We start from the raw sequence: 20,672 nt of genomic DNA, 5'->3' as shown, positions 1-20,672 counted from the left end.
AAGGCTTCTTAACCACCCTGTCTATCTGTGATGCAACTTTCAATTAACTGTGTACTTGAACTCCTACGTCTCTCCGTTCGACAACACTCCCCAAGGCTTACAACAAGTTTATAAATCAGCCCTTAAAATGATATAATGCAAAGTTAAAATAGCATGTCCTTTAGTTTGCTTCTCAACATGCTGCTCCAGGAAATCATATCTAACATGCTGTGGAAACTCATCCTTCGCAATTTTGGTGCTCAGTTGATTTTCTCAGATATATATGCAGATTAAAGTCACCCACAATAACTCTGCAGCACAATTCTGCATGCTTCTCTCATCTGATTAATAGCATGCCCCACACTACCACTACTGTTGGTGGCCTGTAAATAACTTTCTAACCAATGTCTGCTGTCCCTTGTTGCTCCTTACTTGCACCCAAAAGATTCCACACACTGTTCTTCTGATCTGAGATCCTCCCTTACTAATGTAATCCCTTATCAGTGCAGTTCCACCTCCTCTTTCCTTCTTATCTGTTCTTCCTAAATGTTGTCATTTCATTAATTTCTGTAATTTATCCTATGTTCAAGCAATAACAGCACTATCAATTATGTTGTTCTTAGTGTGGACAGCTTTAGTAAATTATGCATAACTTGATCAACTTTTTTTTAGTGACATTTGTTTTCTTCTTGTCATAACCCTTGGCTTAAACTTTTCTTGAATAATGCAGTTTTTAAAAATTGGAGTACACACCAGAATGCAGAACAGGTATGGTTTCTGACGGGACAATTGGTGGGATGGTGATGTGATATTGAGCTATCCAATACTTACCCTTTGGGAGCTTGTTCAAGAGCAGTAATCCGAATGTAGCAACTGTGGAGAGTATTTCGGAATTTGTTTATTACTGTAATATAATTTAAATAAAGAGATCTGCGGGAAAGTGCATTTAATATAATCTATACGTTCATGATTTTTGTGTGTCAAAATTAAAATTGTGTTCAGTACCAATAATTAATGTTTGTTGTTTTGTTTTAAATAGCACCCAAGCAGGAAAGAAGATCGTCACTTTGTGTTATACAAACCACCACCTCCGGATGGCACACCAGCTCTGGTGGAAGAATTTCTGGAGCGTGCAAATTTCATTGCTAATGATCTGGATTGGTTACTAGCCCTTCCTCATGATAAATTTTGGTGTCAGGTAATGAATTCTGCTTTCTGGGCCAAGTATATCAGTTTATGTAATTTTGCAAGTATTGTTATATTGGCTTTAAGTACATGCTTCTGTTCACACAGCAAGGCCAGTGATGGCCAGTACATTGCTGAGTAACCATGACTTTGCTTTGTATCTAGATGTACAAACAGGATATGTATTGGGCTCAATGCGCAAGATAATTTTGATGTCTTTGAAAAACATGGCCATGATGAAATATCCAGTTTGGTAGAGAATTTTGACATGTTCATAAAATGATTCCTATGTGGATAGCAGTCAGTTCATTTTACAGTAAGGTTATTTGGTTTTGTTAAATAATTGAGTTAGAATATGATTGTTTTTATTTTCACATAATATTGTGCATAAAGTAACATTTTAAACCATGGAGTTTAGGGAAAGTTGTTTCCACAAAGCCTCACTTGACTTCAGGATTTCACGAATTTTAGTCAAAAAAACCAAATAACTTTATATGTAATGGATTGAAATCTTTAGAAATTTGAGAACCATTTGTGGATCTATGAATATTTACAAATTAATATCTCAATTTCTTGATGTTTTGTATTCAAGCAGTTCACTGTAGTGTAGCTAGCCAGAAAATCCTCATATACTTGCTCTAACCTTTCTACAATTCTAAACTGTTTGAATGAGACTTAATTATGTTTATTCAGAAGGGTGTATTTTAAGTTTTTTTTAATGTAAAACAGTGGGCTGTTAAAATCAATACTTATTTTAAAATTGAAGCTGCTCATATAAGCTTGTCATTACAGGCTGGTACTTCAACAGATGCACTGGAAAACTGCTTAATACCAATATGGTAAATTTTTATATAGCCAGTGAGATGAAACATATATAGCCTGGTACTAATGATGGTACTTCAACAGATGCATGGGAAACTAGCATAATATCAACGGGGTAAATTTATATAGCCAGTGAGATAAAAGATGTATGTTAATATAATTTTTGGAAGGTTCACTTTTATCTTAAAGGAGGATGAATCTAGCTCATTTCTACAGAGGTTACCTTTGAGATAAAAGTGAGAGTTGTTGTGAAACAGTGACCTTGCTCAGAAAGCAAATGGTTGAGGTCCCCTGTGGTGTTTTAATAAGAATTATTCATACAGCGATTTACAATTGGTTGGTAAATATTGAATGCCTGTTCAATTTAGAACAATCAAGATTGATCTTAGTTTAGGAAAACCAGAGACTGAATGTTTTTAAGGCAGGTCAGGGGAAAGTTTTAGTTTGTACAACTTCAAAAATTGATTAGAAATCTGCAGGTTATTAGAAACAGATAAAGTTTGAGCTCTCAGTTTTGAGTAATCAAGTAAGAAGTCACCAGAGTTTAAAGGAAAGAAACTGGGAGAATCAGTCACGTAGAACTTAAAGATTTGGTAAAATGAGAATTTATCTTGACTTGAATCTCTATAAATAGATAGATAGTTTTGGGAAATAATTTGAAAACTCTGTTTTGCTGTGGATTTTAAGATTTTCTGACTGTCTTCTACACCTAGATACTTTTTTCAGTTTTCATCTTTAGTGTAATATGCTTAACTGGTTGACTGCTGTGTTATCTACGATTTAAAAAAAAAAGATCTTGGGACCGATTTCATACTGGGATCTGATTTGTCTAGTGCCATCAGCTGGGATCATAACACCAGTTCCATTACAAATGTGGACGTGGGGATTTGTAATGTGAACATGTTAACAAGAAGTGCAAAGCTTTTTGTGTATTAGAATTCACATTCCTTTCTCTGCTTTTATTTTAGGTTATTTTTGATGAAACTATGCAGAAATGTTTGGACTCTTTCTTGCATTACACACCTCGTCAACATGATGAATTTGTGAACCCAAACCCAGCTGTAGAAGAGGTGCAAAAACATCTTCATCGCAGCATTTTTATGATCTTTCTCAGGATGTCCACCCACAAGGAATCCAAAGTATTGTATTTTTGAATTATCTCCAGTATCTTTGTTTTTCTGTAATTTTTTTTTTAAGTGGAAGGTTGAGTTTGGCCTTATTATCACAACTGAATATAAATGGATATTCTGGTCTGTTTGAGTAAAGTCTTAAGGAAAATCAGCAACAGTATTATGGGGAGGTGATTGAATATAACAATTCAAGATTTTTTTCTAATGTGTGTGTTTTTAGTGTGTTGTGACACAGCCCTGGAGCAGATGAAACTTGAATCCAGGCCTTTTGGTCCAGATGCATGGACACTATCCGTGTGCCACAAGAGCTCTTGGAATAACAGTCCAACGCTCTGATTAATTCTAGAGCCTATACTGACTATTATGCGATTTGAGCTATCATAATATAGCCTATTTACCCACTTGTTTTCTGTTTTGTTTCTTAGATGTTAAGTTGTAGGTCTCTAGTTCCAGGTCAAGAAAGTTACATGTTGAAATGAATTGCAGCTGTATATTTCATTTTGATATTTTGGAGCATGGTATTTCAAATTATGTTTGCTTGAATGCGTGGAAGAACTAGCAAAACTAAATCTAAATTCCAAATGGAATTGGAACTACAGGGAATTAAACAGAAATCTGTTGTACACAGGTACACTTAAGCAACATTATAAAAACTAGGTGGAATCCTTGAAAGATTATCTTCCAAACCTAAACATATTTTCGACAACTTTAGCTGCTTATTTATGTATGAAGCATTTTCCATCCATTTTAAAATGTAGCAGGAGATTAGAATTTAATGGAATGCTTCATCGTTAAATTCTTTAGGATGTTTAATATTAGTACTTGGAAATGATGATTTTGAACAAATTTTGGCATTTGCATGCTTTTTAAAGTTATTTTTGCTATCTGCTTTCAGTGAAGAAATTCTGGAATGATTAATCATTAAAATCAGTTGCCTTAGATAATGAAACAAAATATTTGTGTGAATTCTGAAACTATCTAATGATGCACACAAAGCTCAAGATGTACAGGTTATGAATATACAGCTCTAAAATGCTTTCAAATAATCGTACAACCATATATCACCCTTGTGTTATATCTGTGTAATTGAAAACCTATTGGACCTTAAAAAGCCTTTGGTTTAGTTTCTTATTATCTGATTACATTGTTTAGTCTTCTGCCGTCATATTTAATACCGGAATATTCTCATGTTAACTTTCCATTTGCAAATTTATGAATACCATGTATATGAATATACAACAAAGAAAAGACTAACTCATACATGGACTGTAACCTATCCTGGCATGGTGTAATATTTAAACACTATTAGCTCTACTACAGTTATATCATTTCTTGTGGGAGAGGGGGAAAAAAAGTAAAAACTTAAATTATCCTCAAAGAAGCAAGTTGAAGCAAAAAAGGCAATCAACAAGTTCCCTAGCAGATCACAATTTACAAAAAAAGCCATGTACCTCTTTTTGAGTGCTCTAAACATGCTGGCAACTAGTTCCTGAGGTTTTTGACTCTGTGCAAAATAATTCACAATTTAAAAACCAACTTCTGCACATTTCATAATTTCAAAGTTTATTGGTTAACCAGAGTTCAGGGCAGTCCAATTAATTTGAGATGGTCTGTGTCTTATTAATTCAGTTACATAGGAAAAATGCAATGTAGCACAAATTCAATGCAGTACAATAACACCGTAAAAATTATATCTAAAGTGTTAACTTTGCGGATTTGTCAATCTCACTTGTGTTACCTATCTTAAGGAAAATACTCATCAGTTTTTCATCAGAGTTTCCCTGGTTGCTGCTGGATCCAGGCAACTGATGATTTTTGTTTAGATATTTTTAGTCAACCTGTGATATATCTTTGGATCAAGTGAAACTTGAACCCAAGTGATCTAGTCAAAGGGACATTACCACTATGCCACAAGAGCCCTGATTAGTTCTTGATTTTATATTTTTCTGAGCCTTGATTTTATTTTTTTCTAAGCAACCTGGAGCGGGTGGGAATTGAACCTGGGCCTCCTGACTCAAGAGGTCAGGATACTAGCCCTGATCAGTTCTGTTTATATGTTTTCTTTTTTTTTTAATGTTTTATATCTGGAAGTGATTTCACACAGAGTCGAATGGCTTTTCCCAGCATCAAATCACTTGTGGCAAATAGCAAGTATTAACCAACACCACCATTAAATCACCAATATTTCCAGTTGCTCAATTGACACGCAGAGCCAATTAATGGCAAAGCATCAGTTCCATTTACTTGTGGTTCAGTCATCTTTTGCAGTTAAATCACAAATTCATTAACTTAGTGGGCCACAGAGCCTAAATAACCAGAGTGCTCTAGAAACAGTAAAACAGCACTGCTCATCTACTTTCGATATTGAACCATGAGCTACTTAGTTCTTTGTAAGCAGCTGGAAATCTAGAGGTGCAAGAAGAGCGGCTGTTGTGGGGAGCATGTGTGGATTTAAGTTGTATTAAAACCTCAACTGCTGCTTCTGTGATAGCTTTGTATACCTATCTTAAGTTAAAGGTATTTCCTTTTTCAAGGACCATAACTTCCCCCCACTCTGGTGATTGAAAATGCCCTCAAATGCATCTCTTGCATCTCCCACACTTCTGCCCTCACATCGCCTCACCCAAACAAAGTCAAAAATAAAGACAGAATCCCCCTTGTCCTCACATTATCACCCCACCAACCTCTGCATCCAGCATATCATTCTCTGCCACTTCCGCCACCTACAATCTGACCCCACAACCAAAGAGATATTTCCGTCCCTGCCCCTACCTGCCTCGTAGGGACTGCTCTCTCTGTGACTCCCTCGTCCGCTCCACACTCCCCACCAGTCCTGGCACGTTTCCCTGCAGCCGCAGGAAGTGCTGCACCTGCCCCTACACCTTCCCCCTCACCTCCATTCAAAGCAAAAAACAAACCTTCGACATCAGACTTGGGTTCACCTGCACATCTGTCAACTTGGTCTACTGCATCCGCTGCACCCGATGTGGTCTCCTCCACATTGGTGAGATCTAGCAGAGACTGAGACCGTTTCGTAGAACGTCTGCGCTCTGTATGTGACAAATGACAGCACCTTACGGTCGTGAAACATTTCAACTCCCCATCCCACTCCATGAGTGACATGTCCATCCGAGGCCGCCTCCAGTGCCACAATGACGCCACCTGCAAACTGGAGAAGGAGCAGCATCCATATTCTGCCTCCGGAGCCTACAGCCCAATGGCCTAAACATGGAATTCACTAGTTTCAAAATCTCCCCACCCCAGCCTCACCCCATGACCAAGCAACCCTCCCTCTCATTCCTACCTCCTTGACCTGACACAACCTGTCCATCTTCTCTCCCACCTCACTGACCAATCCCAACCACTGCCTACATGCACTCACCTATCACCATCCCACCTACCTTCCCCAGCCCCAGCCCTCCACACTATTTATTTCTGAGCTCCCCTCCCCCTCCCCATTTCTGAAGAATGGTCCCAACCCGAAACGTGAGCTTTGCTGTTCCTTTGATGCTGCCTGGCTTGCTGTGTTCCTCTAGCTCCACACTTTATCTCTTAAGTGAAATGTACTCTTGCATCGTTGACTGATTTCGTAAATGAAATCATTCCGATTTGAAGTGAAGATGTTTGTCAAGTGGGATGCCATGGAAAAGGTGTGAGCAAAGATCTGGACTGGAAATGCCTTTGTATACGCTCTTTGGAGAGAGGCCACAAACTGCAAATCTCCTTCAAAACCCAAATGCAATCTATTTTTTAAAGTATTCTTGATATAAAGTATATTTTACCATTTGAAATGAAACAAGGCAAGTTATTTGAAGGTTTGGCTCTCATATTAGCCATTCATAGCCAATTTGATGAGATTTAAGGAACTCTAACCCTATATGTACATACCCTAGCAGATTTTTCCATTTTGTAAAGATTTTTGTTTGTGTTATTCTTTGAACAGGAACACTTTATTACTCCTGAAGCTTTTGGAGAAATAATCTATGATGGTTTTCTCTTTGACATCCCAAAGATCTTTGATTTGTGTGTAATATTTGGAAAAGGAAATGCTGCTCTCCTTAAGAAGATGATTGGTTAGTATGAAAACATTTTTTAAAAGATTGGATTAAAAATGATTTTCAGAAAGTTTCCTTTGAACTTTTAATTGTGTTTCTTCTAATACATAGGAAACATTTTTAATCAACAACAAAATTACTTTAATGATCTGAATGAAACGGTGCCCACAATTCTCCAGGTAACAAACTGATTTGTGCATTATAGATATTTTTCGAATCGACCTGTTCAGAGATGTTATTACACACCTCAGGGGCAGGTGGCACTTGAACCGGTGCCTCTTGGTTCAGAGATAGGGACACTTCCACTGCACCACTCTTGATCTGTGTATTATATGTTTGGTTATTTTGCTTTGTGTAGGATGTATCCTTGGAAGGTTTGTGTAGGTTTATAACAAAGGCAACGCAACTGAAGGAAAATAGCTGCAAATATTTGCACCTGCAAGATATCTGAGGGAAATCTTTCATTTTTCTAATAAAGATTGAAATGAGCACAAAGTAAACAATGGCAACAAAAAGAATGCTGGATGATCCAAAGAGCGCTCTGTACTTGTCCCTTTAGAATATTGTGTTTCAATCCAATCCCGATTGAAGGCTGCACCTCCCTGCCAATAATAGAGATCATTTGTTTAATGAAGTAGGATATTTTACTAGGTGCAGTCTGCAGTGTTAAACAATTCCTGTTTATGAACACTTAATGAAACTTGCAAGATATGTAACTAACCATCTAGAAGATGTTTTATCAGCTAAGGCCTACCCTGACAAGTGATGCTGTGAGCGTTGTAATAGTACTGTTCAGTCATTATGTCTCAAGAAATATGGTCGGTCATGGAAGATTTATATGGTCCAGTATTAGCAACCACTAGAGGAAGGGCAAAAGGTTACATTGATTCCATGAGCAGGTATTCCATGGTTTAGGTTTAGGCAGGTTGTTGGGGCAGTGTGGCAAGAACTTTGCTTTAAAGTGACCTATGCTGTACTTTTACCTTGGAACATTTGAGCGCAAAAATAGCAGACCACTCCTCAACACTGAGATCCTTGAAGAGCAGATCATTTACCAAAGTTTGTGTAAATACAACAATGTTGTATGTTTTAAATCAGCTGAATAATACTGTTGAATTTAAAGTTTTAATCCATTTCTCACCTTGTCTTCAAGGTATTTAGTAGTATTTGTGACAAGTGTAACTTAAGGTTGGAAAATCATTCACATTGGCCACAGAAGATTGATGCTCAAACCAAAGTTTCGCTCATGGATATGCCTCTACAGGTGATGCTTAGATTAAGACATTGATTTTTATTTTGTATTATCAATAAAATGCACAATTAACTTTACCTCGGGAAAAGAGAAAACGATATTTTCTTACCAAAGACTCTGATTAATTATATTCATATCAAGCATTATGACATACAGCATCTATTACATTTTCATAAGTTTTTTTTATTAATTTACGACAGAAGGCATAACTTGTCACATTTCCTTGTTTAATGAACAATGTTTTAACTATCAACCAGCTAAAAAAATCAAACACTTTACTCTTCTATTTTGTTGACACCACCGCACAAATCAGTAGTTTTAACTTTATCTGAAGTTTTTAACACTTATTTCTTATTATATACATTGTAATTAACAGTGTCTTGATTCATTCTATCGACAACAGACTTACTACTGTATGTATGGAAGAATTGCTTTGTCGTGAGTGTAGTTTTGTTATGCAGTGATGTACATCTTCCACAAACATGATGGGTTCGTGTTAAATAGCTTTTTAATGTCAATATGAAAGAAGTGAGTTAATCCCAGTTATTTAGTCAGTAAATTAACTAATAAATAAATGTATTCACCAAAATAAATGTTGTTCCTGGTTCTTCCAGCATGTTGACACACTTTTTGGGTGAAGACATTTCTTCTGAATTCCATATTGAATTTCTTGATGACTGTCATGTATTGGGATATAGCCATGGGCATGCAGATGGGATCAGTTTAGAATGGCATCATGGTTGACAGAAGAGCCTGTTCCTGTGGTGTACTGATCTATCTTCGATGTATCATTATCTTTCTGCCATAAATGTTTACCTGACTACTGATACCTGTAAATGATTAGTACTTAGTTTACTAATTGGTGGCATTCTTTTGCGTTAAGCACTGTGTGTTTGTCTGATTTTTAGATTTTCTAAATTAAACACCAAACTTCCTGTACTCACTATTTTATGTGATGATAATAGTTGTGGGAACAGAAATATAATGTCCTACACAAGCATATTCTTGCTTAGAAAACTCTTTTATTTGGAAACTTGCAACTTATTCAAACTTGAGAAACATTCTTAATGTTTCGTTGTATTTTGTGCATGTTAGATTACCATTACACTATATAAATACAAAGTTTTTTTGTTTTTGCAGGAATTTAAGGATATTTTGCTATATCTATGCGATACCTGTACTACGCTTTTTGCGTTCTTGGATATCTTTCCTGAAGCTAGTAGGACAATACAAAAGCATGACTTTATTCATAGGTATGAAAGCACATTATTAAACATGTCATTCCTGGGCTTTTGGTTCAACCTATATTTCATTTAATCTTGGCTCTCTGTTCTAAATTATAACATATTTTCTCTTTCGTTATTCTGAGCTCCGGAACTTTTCCACATCTTTCAAATTGATTATTTTCCATTATTCTGTTTGTATCGTTCTTGAAGCAACAACTTCTGACTGTGTGACAATGTGGGTCAGCTCACTTTGGCTCTTTAATAGTGCTGCTGATGGTTATTACCTTCCCGCTTTCTAGAGGTTGTTTGACAAAAAAAAACTGTCCGAGAAGGCTCCTGTTGTAACTCCAATTATCTTGGCATATTACATCAATGTATTGTGAGATTGGTTGCTGTCAATACTTTTAATCTGTTTAGTTTTAATGCAGCTACAGAATATTTTAACAAGCACACCCAAGCCAAAATGATTTAGAAAAGAAGTTTTAAGTTAAAAATGAGTAAGATTGGCAAAGATAGATATATTGGAATAATTTAGACTGATTCTTCTCCATGAAAACTGTTTCTCTTTATTTCTTGCAGGTTAGCCTCATTTTATGAAGTAATTGTCCCTGAACTAGAAAATGCAATCAAAAACAGACGATTTGATGAAACTAGGTAAAATATATTTCATGAAGGTTTCGTTTTTTTTTTTTTTTTTTTAACTGATTTGAATGTATCCAAACTCATTGATCAATTCTGCTTGACCACTTCAGAAGAAGAATCTCATTCACCAGTTCTCAATTCTTTGTGGAGCTCCATGAAAAACTAACTTAGAACTGCAGAGTTTGACAACAGAGAACTCTGTTCAGCTTGTCCTGCTCACACCAGCAGACTCTGAAATAACTATTCATTTATTCCTATTTGTGATTTTCATCTGGACCATTTTAATTTTTGTCATGTACCTAACTTTAGTTGCTTTAAAAAAGATTCCATTTCCCCCTACAGTTTCTGATGGGGCATTTCATACACTGAATTTTCCTGTGTGTGCCAGGAACCCAAAGCTTGGACCAAATGTGGATCTTGAGGTTTGTCATCAAGGTACCCACCAATGCAACTTTTGTGAGGTGGGTGCCCAGTTGGCAGTCTCCATGTTTTCCATTCACTTAAGCAGTAAAGGTGGATTTGTGAGGTAGAAGGTCTGCAGCATTGGCCAGCTGACAGCGCTATCTAGCAGAGTGGGCAGTGCTGAGGCAGAATGGTGTACATGAGGATGCTGATGATGCCATTCGGCACATGGAGTCTGCATCAACCCTATGAAGAGCATGACCCCACCCCAATCCTCATGGGGGCGGCATGGTGGCTCAGTGGTTAGCACTGCTGCCTCACAGCACCAGGGACCCGGGTTCGATCCCACCCTCAGGCGACTGTCTGTGTGGAGATTGCACATTCTCCCTGTAGCTGCGTGGGTTTTCTCTGGGTGCTCCAGTTTCCTCCCACAGTCCAAAGGTATGCAGGGTAGGTGGATTGGCCATGCTAAATTGCCTGTAGTGTTCAGGGATGTGTAGATTAGGTGGGTTATAGGGATGGGTCTGGGAATGCTGAGTGTCAGTGTGGACTTGTTGGGCTGAAGGGCCTGTTTCTACACTGTAGGGATTCTATGAACTCCGCATTTACCATAGCTGATCCACCTAGCCTGCACAACCCTTGACACTATGGCCAATTCAGCTAAGCTGCACATCTTTCGACTGTGGGAGGAAACCTGAGCACTCGGAGGAAACCCAAGCAGACACGGGACGAACGTGCAAATTCCACGCAGTTATGCAAGGCTGAAATTGAACTCGGGTTCCTGGCATTTTGAGGCAACAGTGTTAACCACTGAGCCACAGTGCTGCGCAATTTTCTTCTGAATATTTAAAATCAAAACCAGGTTCAGAGGAACATTTTGGTCCTAATTGTGTCGTCTTGTTGTGGCTCATTCATTGGGCCAGTTAAGAGGAGGCACCAAAGGCCTTCTGGCTTGCTGCCATGATCCTGTTTCCGAAATTGCTGTTGGCCTTCGGACTTGACTGAGGGCTGGTAAGTTGTCAGGTAAATGCTAGTGGGTTTGGTAAATACCCCTAAGTGGAGCCTAACTGGGGACTGCCTCTGTTGAGCAGACTGCTAATTCCTTTGGCAGTTATTTCATTTGAGGGCAGTTGGAACTGTGGTAAAAAGGGAAATTTATATATAAGTGAATTCCAACCTGGATCCTTAAAACGAAAGTCTAGTATGTTGACCCAGTCTACTACCCAGTTTCTGTCTCAACTTTTGAAATATTTTGACTCTTCGGATTGTTGGAATATTACTGATCAGTAAAAATTCAAAGAGGAGTAGAAATGTTATTGTGTAAAGCAAAACCGGGTGCATGATTAGATAGTCAGAAGGTGTTACAATCCGCCTGACTTTGTCTCCCCCAACTACACTGAAGCTATTAATGTTGTGAATGCATCTTTCTCTTCAGTTTACAGGAAGACTTGTGGAAGAGGCTTTCTCACTCGAGGAAAAAAATGATTGAAACTTTTCATCAAATCATTAACTACATTTGCCTTCAGCCTATCCTAGAAAATGGGTAAGGAAGTGGCAACTCTGAATTTATGTATTTCTGTGGAAAACTACATTGACTTATTCACTGTAGATATTGTAGCAAGCGAACTCGGGCTTGAATTGTGCACATTTTATTTTAAGATTGTGGCTTTGTTTAGAGCTGAATTTACCAAATGCTAGTATGTCTGCTTTGCTTTATCCATAAGTATTTGCAAGCTGCTCTGCTATTCTGTTGTACCCAGATGTCCAGTAATGGGTCATTCATGGTTCAAGTGTTTACAGCTCTCCCTTTGACCTTTATAAGAAAAAGCAGTATTTGGGTGACACTACATACACGGTCACTATGCACTGCTCAAATTTGTGCATGCCTTCATTTATTGGAAGTGGTGCCTTTTCCCCTGTCTCTTTCTTTCTCTGCTTTCTGTCCCCTGTCCTGACCCGCCACCAGTCTTCAGCCCCCAGAACTCCGTTTCAGTAGTGCTTCTTTTCTATGCATGTACAATTCCTTTGCGTGTGGCATCATTGGGATTCTCCATGATGATTGCCATTTCTCGAATTGTGCACGTGTTTCTGGCTTGGCACGTATATGGAGCTGCAAGATGGCTGTCAGCAGGCGTTGGCATAAAATAATTACAATTAAACTAATCTGTGTTTAACTCCAGTTTGTTCAAAGTGAATTTATGTCAGAATTACATATCAACTTCGTCACACTAAACACTTAAGCTATTGTTAGTGAGAATGAAATGGAGCTGAAGAGATCTTTTGAGAATGGGATTAGGACTAAGTGAATAGCTTTGGAGTCTCCTCTCTGAAGCAAATAAGTAGAATTCTATTCCGACCACAATATAAGCATTCAGGGCCTTAAGGTTTCTATGAAGAAAATAAACTCTGGTGAACCTGAAAGCTACCAAAAAGACATTATTGAAATCAGTGACTCATTAACTGGTATTTTAATACTAATCAGATGCTGTGGAACAATGTCAATTTAGATTTTACCACAATGTGCAGAGCAATTGATGAATTATGAGATTTATCAAGTATTTTAAATATTTGAAAAAACTTTCTCTGTTTTACCTATTATTCATAAAAACTTTAGACCAGACTGTTTCGAGTCTCTTCTCGGAGACAATGAGAAAAATGCATTTGTATGGGGTATGTATTCCAACATCTGTAAAGATAAAGACCCCCTGAACCAATTGGTTTTTTGTTTTGGAAAGGGATGAGACAACTGCTTACTGTCACCTTTCCTATAAAATATTTTCACTAATGTGTAAAATAGAATCATAATGGTTGGTATCAAATGGCTGTAGTGTTTTTTCACATGATATTACATCTTGGCAGGCTTGTCTATTGGCTCTTTTGTACTTTACTCATTGATTTCAACAATAGGACATAGTGTTGCCTGGAAATTGGGTATTTGTTGTCCATGGCAAAATAGGATTGGAAATAATCGGGACATATGTCCTAGATTTGTATTTGTATTGGTGCCCTCAGTGGCAGATTTAAATTTGGGTGCACTTCTCTGAGACTGTTGGAAAATGTCACAGAACGCTTTTCCGCCCATCTACAATGGTGACAAAGCTACAGTGTTAAACAGTTAAATTTGAATGTGTATCCCAAATAGGTCTTTCATAGTTCAGAATCTTGGGCATACTATTTTCTCTCAAGTGTGCTAACCTTTTGAGATAAAATAGCGTATTGGGTATCCTAATTTCCTGGTTTGAATATAGTTGAACAAATATCCATTGTTGCCCACATACAGCTAAGGGAATGAAGTAAACCATTATTTGAATGCAGAAAGCTTTAGTTTCTACAGCTGGGTACTAATTAAACCAAATCTATTTTTGTAAATGCATTGGCATTGATTAAATATATATCTGCATTGAGCAGTTACATTTTTAAATTAGAAGTTCCTGGAGCATTTATAAAGATATCACTGAGTATGTTTCAGTTAAAATTTCATTCCAGAAGTTCTGAAATTTGTAATTATTTTGCACTGATACAAAACTTGAAGTGTAGATTAGGAGTTGGGACCTGGCTTCATACCAAAGTTAATCAAAACTCCATGGATTGTGTAATCTGGCTTTGTTTCACTTTCACAATATATGGTGTGTAACTCTTGCCCTTGTTATAAAGCACTTCAGTGGATCCCAAGGCACTTTTTAAAAATTTCATTGAAAATCAAAATATTGCAAATGCCAGAAATCTGAAATAAAGATAGAGAATTCTGGAAATGCTCTGAAAAGATTGCTCGGTATCTACAGAGAGAGAGAGAGAGACAGTTAACGTTTCAGATCAACAACCTTTCATCAGAACTGTTCTTACGAGAGACGATTGACCTGAATATTAACTGCGCTGTTTCCACACATAACATGTGACCATCTGAGCTTTTCCAACATTCTTTGTCTCTTACTTTGTAAACCTAATGTGTCTCAATGTACTTTACAAAATACCTTTTATCTTACTTTCAAGGAGCAATTATGAGTCAACCTTCTTGTACTTTACTTTCTTCTGATCCCTACTCTCAACTTCAATTCTTGCCAGATTTTCACTATGACCATGCCCTTCTAACTCTGAACGATTTTTCCTTTGCCAAATGCCTTTCTGCCCACACATGCATATCTGCAGCTTAACTTCCAGCTCCCGCTTCTGTTCTCTTTTTTTCATCCCAATGTATTCATGAAACTCCTGCTGTCAAATTTGTTCTATGACCATATAATGGAAGGATCTCTGCCTATCTGATGCAGAGCTTAGGGAGCAGCAATTCTTCTTTGTGCATGACAATCCTGTTATGATTGTCAGATCATAAATCAGCAACTCTCACAGCATAACTTTTTTTCTCCTTCTCACAATACACAAACAGGACTGCCCAATATATAAATTTGAGCCTGTTCATATATTCTAGAATAGTTTTCTTTTTCCATAAAAGGAATGATTCTACTTTCCTCCATTTTGAGAACTCCCCTGACATTTGTGACATTGATGATCCTGCCTAAGTCATTTCCTTTTGAAAATGTCAATACGCTTTTGATTTAGACGCTCCTACAACTTTTATGTAATCGCTGTCTGATTCTCCTTTTCCCATTCTGGACTTTTCTCCAAATTATTTTTTAAAATTGCTACTTTTCTTAACTACCAACGTTTGTTTCTTACATAGAATATTCTTTCTGTGTTTCTAATTTGCTCTGATCATTCCCAATGTTTATACCAGAGCTTCTGAATTTACTTGATCAATATCTGTGGTTTTCTTCTACAGGAAATGCTGGGATCCTTACCATGTTCATCCCATTTATCAGTACATCTGCGGTCAACTCTCCACTTCAAGAGAACCCTTTGTCCTCATTCTCTGCCCTCTCTTTGCATTTGCTAAATCATCTTGTGCTATTTTTGTTAGCTAAGATAAGGTCTCAATAATCTGTTAACAACATTTCTTCTCTGCCCCCGGCTTTTCAGAGGGACCATTCTTTCCAGAATGTTCCTGTTCACTCTTCAAGAACCCGTGATTCCTGCATTCCTCTGGCACTTCCTTTGCCATCTTTTCTGCAAAGAAGCATTTAGAACATATTTTCATCCAAGCAGTGCTCAAATCAAGGATCCTAGCATTGCACACCATTGTCCTGGGTACCACCACTTTAGTTTGTATTCATTTGTGTGCTTATCCTAAAATTAAATGTTATGTATTGATCAAGGTGCATGCTCCTGTACAATGGAAAAATGAAATCCAGATTAAGTGTGACTTTGCTGATCAACAGTGTTGTTCCCTATAGCACTTAAGATCTGCACCCTGCGCGCCCCAACCCCTGGAACACCCCAATTACCATGGTGATCTTTGTTTTTGAACCCCTTTATTATTCCAGACTTCAATTCAAGGTATCAGCACCTTAGTTTTGGGTGCACTGAAACTTTATGGTCTGAACTCCTGCCTGATGGGAACATCAGCTGTCTTGTTTAGGAATGTAATCCTTAAATGTCCAGTTATATAGATGCTAACAAAAGGTTTGCACTCCAAATTAACCTTCAAGACCAACCTCCTATTTCCTCAACAATTAACTCTGCTGGTAATCAAGCAGTTATAGCTCAGGTGGTAGCACTTTTGCCTGAGTCCGAAGGTTGTGGATTGAAGTCCCATTCTAGACACATGAGAACAAAATCTAGGCCGACAGGTATAATACTAACAAAGCCTATCCCAATGGTAGGCACAAAAGATCTATTTGCACTATTTAAAGAAAACGCAAGGAAGTCATCACAAGTTGACAGCATCAGACGTCAGTGGAATTTGCACTTCTGTGTTTTCTTTTACAATTGCAAGGCAATAGATCTTTACAGCAAACAACTTTTAAATGTTGTCATTGTGTGAATGTAGGAAACACACAAAACAAACAATGATATAACTGATCATCTGTTTTAAAGATGTTGTTTAGCAATATATATTGGCCAGAGAACTTGTGATGATTTCCTTGCTGCTTCTTTAAATAGTGAAAATAGATCTTTTAAGCCTAATTGCAGGGGTTGACTTTTAGTACTGTGTTGGAGGGTCAGCCTAGATTTTGTGCTTATGTCTCTGGAATGGGACTTCAATCCACAATCATTTTTAATACAATCCGCAACCTTATGACTCGGGCAAAATGCTACCACCTGGGCTATAATTCCTTTGTTACAACACTGTTAATTCTAGAGGAAGTGCGGGGTAAGTCTTGAAGGTACGTTTGAAGTGCAAACCTTTTGTTAGCATCTATATAGCTGGATATTCAAGCATCACATTCCTAAAGAATTTCAGCTGATGTTCCCATCAGGCATAAGTCAAGTAATGAACTCAATAATACTTGCACGTGAATTGAGCTTTTGATCTTGAAGCATTTTATAGGCAACCAGGAACCATGTGTACATTAAGCATTTTAAGTAACTTCAATTTAAATTGATTGTAGTATGTTTTATGATCTATGCAGTTATTTCAAACTGTAATAAGACATTGATGCAAACGTACAGGGATCAATGACTTAGCCCTTTGAGCCAGTTCACCATTCAGAATGATCTGTGACCAATATACTTGCCTTTACCTCATGTACCTCAGTTGCTCTAAATAACAGAAATATTATCAAGTCTCTGGTTTGAAATTAACAATTGTTCAGGGGTCAACTATGTATGGAAGAGGGTTCTAGATGGCTATCAGCCTTTTGTGTATTGAAGTGTTTCTTAACTTAAAACTTGAAAGGCCTGCTTGTATTTGTTAAACTGTCCCCTAATCCTAGACTTCCAACCAGCAGGAGTTGTTTCTCTCCACTCATTGTCCTGCCATACTATCTTAAATATTGATGAAATCACCTTTCAACCTTCTAAATTCCAAGGAATACAACCCTAGATTTTGTCAAATCTCTTAAAATCCTCTCAAGATTAAATTTATCTAGTATTATATATGAATCAAACGATTCTGCTTTATATAAGAAAATTCATTTATAGGTAATGGCTTTAAAGAAATAATTTGTCATGAAAATTTTTCTCATAACAAGACCTTTCCACTATTTTCTGTTATGTAGATCTGAACATATTCTGCCTTTCATAGAAGATTTCCTTCAGATCTTTACAGCTCTGCTACACCAGAAGCGGTAAGGGCACAGTCAAGGACGAGAAAGTTTAGAGAATATCATCAACAGAGTTTTTATATGTTGCATCCAATATGTGCCCTGTATTTAGAACAGTAACCACAACTCTTTATTTACATACTTTTGCCAATGTAGTATAATTTAAAGACGGCAGGGCTGAAATGATATTTTAATCCAGGATAGAGAGATGGAAAGGTTTACAGAGGAAATTGCAGAGCTTGGAACCTAGATGACTAAAAGTACTGCATCAACGGTGGGCTAGGTGGGGGTTGCAAATGGGATCAGAGTTAAAGGGACACAGAGCTATTGGTGAGTTTCAGGGCCAGTGACAGTTACGGACGTAGAAAGGAGCGAGGTCACAGTATTCTGAATCCTGGGATGAAAATGTGAAATAAAAGTTGTTGGCAAATTAGGAACAAATAAAGATCAATGAGCAGAGTGATAATGGGTGAACAAGACTTGATGTAGATTGGTGACTGACCGAGACAATGGAGTTTTAGATGAACAGAGCTTTGTAGACAGGGAAAATGGATCCAGTGAAGAAACTGTCACTTTCAGAATTATTTTGACAAACGTGATTAGAGCCTTGGCAGTGAAAGACCTGAGGTAGGGGCAAAAATGCATGATGTTACATAGATGGAAGTGAATAATGTATTTGAGGAAGAAATTGTTGTTAAAGCTCAGTTTAGACGTTCAAATGCACAGGTCGAAAAATTGATGCTGTTGATAAAAATAAGTTACTGGAAATGTGAAATGAACATGGAAAATTTTGGAACCACTCAGCAGATAAGACATCTGTAGTGAGATGATGATGTTTCTGATGAACAGCTTATGAAAAAAACATAGCCAGAGGGGAAAATGGGGAGAAAAAAATAGCCTGCGTTGGGCCTTTATTCACAGAAGACAGCTGAATACTGTATGTGATAGAAGTGATAATGTTGCCAGACCACGGGGGGTTGGGGGTGGGGGGAGTGGTGGGGGTAGTTGTTAAAGTCAATCTTGAAGTGACACTGGTAAAAGGAAGAGGCTAAGAGCGGAGATGTCCAATTAACTTTGTATGAGCTGAATAAGTTAACAAAATATATTTTCTTGTTTTATTACTGTTAACACATTGGTTTACGGGGAAGATGTGATTTTCTACAAGTTGTCTTGTGTGGTTGTTAACTGTTTATCATCTTTCCTTTTATAGCTACACCTTTCTGACACCTAATGTATGAGAAAAATATGTATCTGAGTTACTGGAACAAATAGACAATCTGAGAAAATCTGTGTTCATAAAATTGCCTTTACACAATATTACTACATCTAAAACTATAAGGAAATTTCAATGATACTCGATGATTCTGAAACGCTAATGATTCACTTCTTATCTATTTATCTAAACTGGCACAATCTCGGACGACAGAATTTCCTAATACTCAACTCGATAAATAAATCCTTAATAGCTATCAGTTTTGTCACCAGTCATTTTCCTTTTGTGAATGGCCTAAAGGATCAATATCAGGAGTACATTTTATATTGACATCCTATGCCACCTATTTCAAGAACAAAAACTTAAACACATTGTAATTTTTAGCTAGTATATCATAGAACACTTAGTGTGGAAATAGGCCATTCGGCCAACAAGTCCACGCCAACCCTGCAAAGAGCATCCCACCCAGACCCATCCCCCACCCTATATTTTCCATTGCTAACACACCTAACCTACACATCCCTGGACACTATGGGAAAATTCTGCACGGTCAATCCACCTACCTTGCAAATTTTTTGACGGTGGGAGGAAACCCGCGCAGAGATGGAGAAAACTGATCCTGGTCCCAGGTTGAATATAATTCAGTGCTGTAATCTTCCGCCCTCTGCCGATCAGTGACTGAACTGCAATGATTGCTATGATGATGAAGTGCATCCCTGATATTTTTTTGTTTACTGTGTTGAATCTGCAGCTGCAGGAGGCAGTTGTATAAATCTGAGCGAGAAACTGCAAGGCAAAAAGTAAATTTTTGCAGCTTATGAACATAGTATGCATGTTTAAGCCAACACATGATCCAAATTACTTCAACAAATTGAGGAGGAAGCATTCTTAACCCCTAAAAATGCAATTATTTTCAGAATTGTTCATGGAAGTTGTCCTCTTTACTTGCCACTCGTTTCTCCATCTCAAAATACAATTTTGGGTATAATCATTACAAATGATTCAGGTCAATTATTTATGTTTAAGATTGTAAATGCTGTGGTTGTGCACAAAAACAGTATTATTAAATCTCACTTCAAAAATGTGTTCTATATGAAATCTCACTATTCTCTACATAGGTTTCTGATGGATTATGATGAGCAATTTCCAGTGGTTGATGATATCAGCCTTCTACAACAGGCATTTCCTGCACTGTATCCTTCGCTGTTTGGTTTGGGAGTTCATGACAGCTAAAATTGGAATTTTGGGCCTTGGTTAGGATTGGAGGAAGAAAATAGAATACTTTATGATTTTGTTATAAATGTGGCATGAAAGCACATTCTTTGTGGTCCTTTTAAAATATTTAGATAACTTAATCTATAAATGTAAGTTTACAAATTAATTTCAGTGGGGTGATGAATTTTTCCAGTAATGTTTTGATTTTTTTTCTATGATTGGATAAACATGTTTTCCACTCAGATACCATGATAGAAATTACTTGACTATGGTGACTAAATGCAGGTGTTGTGCAGTTTGGTGAATTGTTATTTTTATTTGCTTTAAAAACTATATTACTACTTTTTGAGAAAAAAATATTGAGTACAGGTATTAGAAAAGTACAACGGTACAGACATGTTCAAAGCATATAAGCTCTAGACCTCAAACCAACATTTCCTTTGTTACATACACA

At 37.3% G+C, this 20,672-nt stretch overlaps 1 protein-coding gene across 1 annotated transcript; it reads left to right on the top strand.

Annotated features, from left to right (window-relative positions):
• Positions 1-672: 672 nt before the first annotated feature.
• On the top strand, positions 673-20,271 carry ascc2 (activating signal cointegrator 1 complex subunit 2; the record flags this gene model as incomplete). The annotated part of the gene is made up of 11 exons (XM_048592610.1): positions 673-747; positions 1,019-1,177; positions 2,955-3,125; positions 7,060-7,189; positions 7,283-7,350; positions 8,325-8,435; positions 9,564-9,676; positions 10,229-10,303; positions 12,129-12,236; positions 17,746-17,814; positions 20,122-20,271. Coding segments are annotated over 11 exons (1,194 nt in total), but the record flags the coding sequence as incomplete, so codon positions are not given.
• Positions 20,272-20,672: the final 401 nt, after the last annotated feature.

The sequence above is a fragment of the Rhincodon typus genome, unplaced genomic scaffold, assembly GCF_021869965.1.
Source record: "Rhincodon typus isolate 14 unplaced genomic scaffold, sRhiTyp1.1 hic_rhity00001538, whole genome shotgun sequence".
NCBI classification, from domain to species: Eukaryota; Metazoa; Chordata; class Chondrichthyes; order Orectolobiformes; family Rhincodontidae; genus Rhincodon; species Rhincodon typus.
The sequence above is the reverse complement of the archived record's forward strand: the minus strand, read 5'-3'. Positions and strand labels throughout refer to the sequence as shown.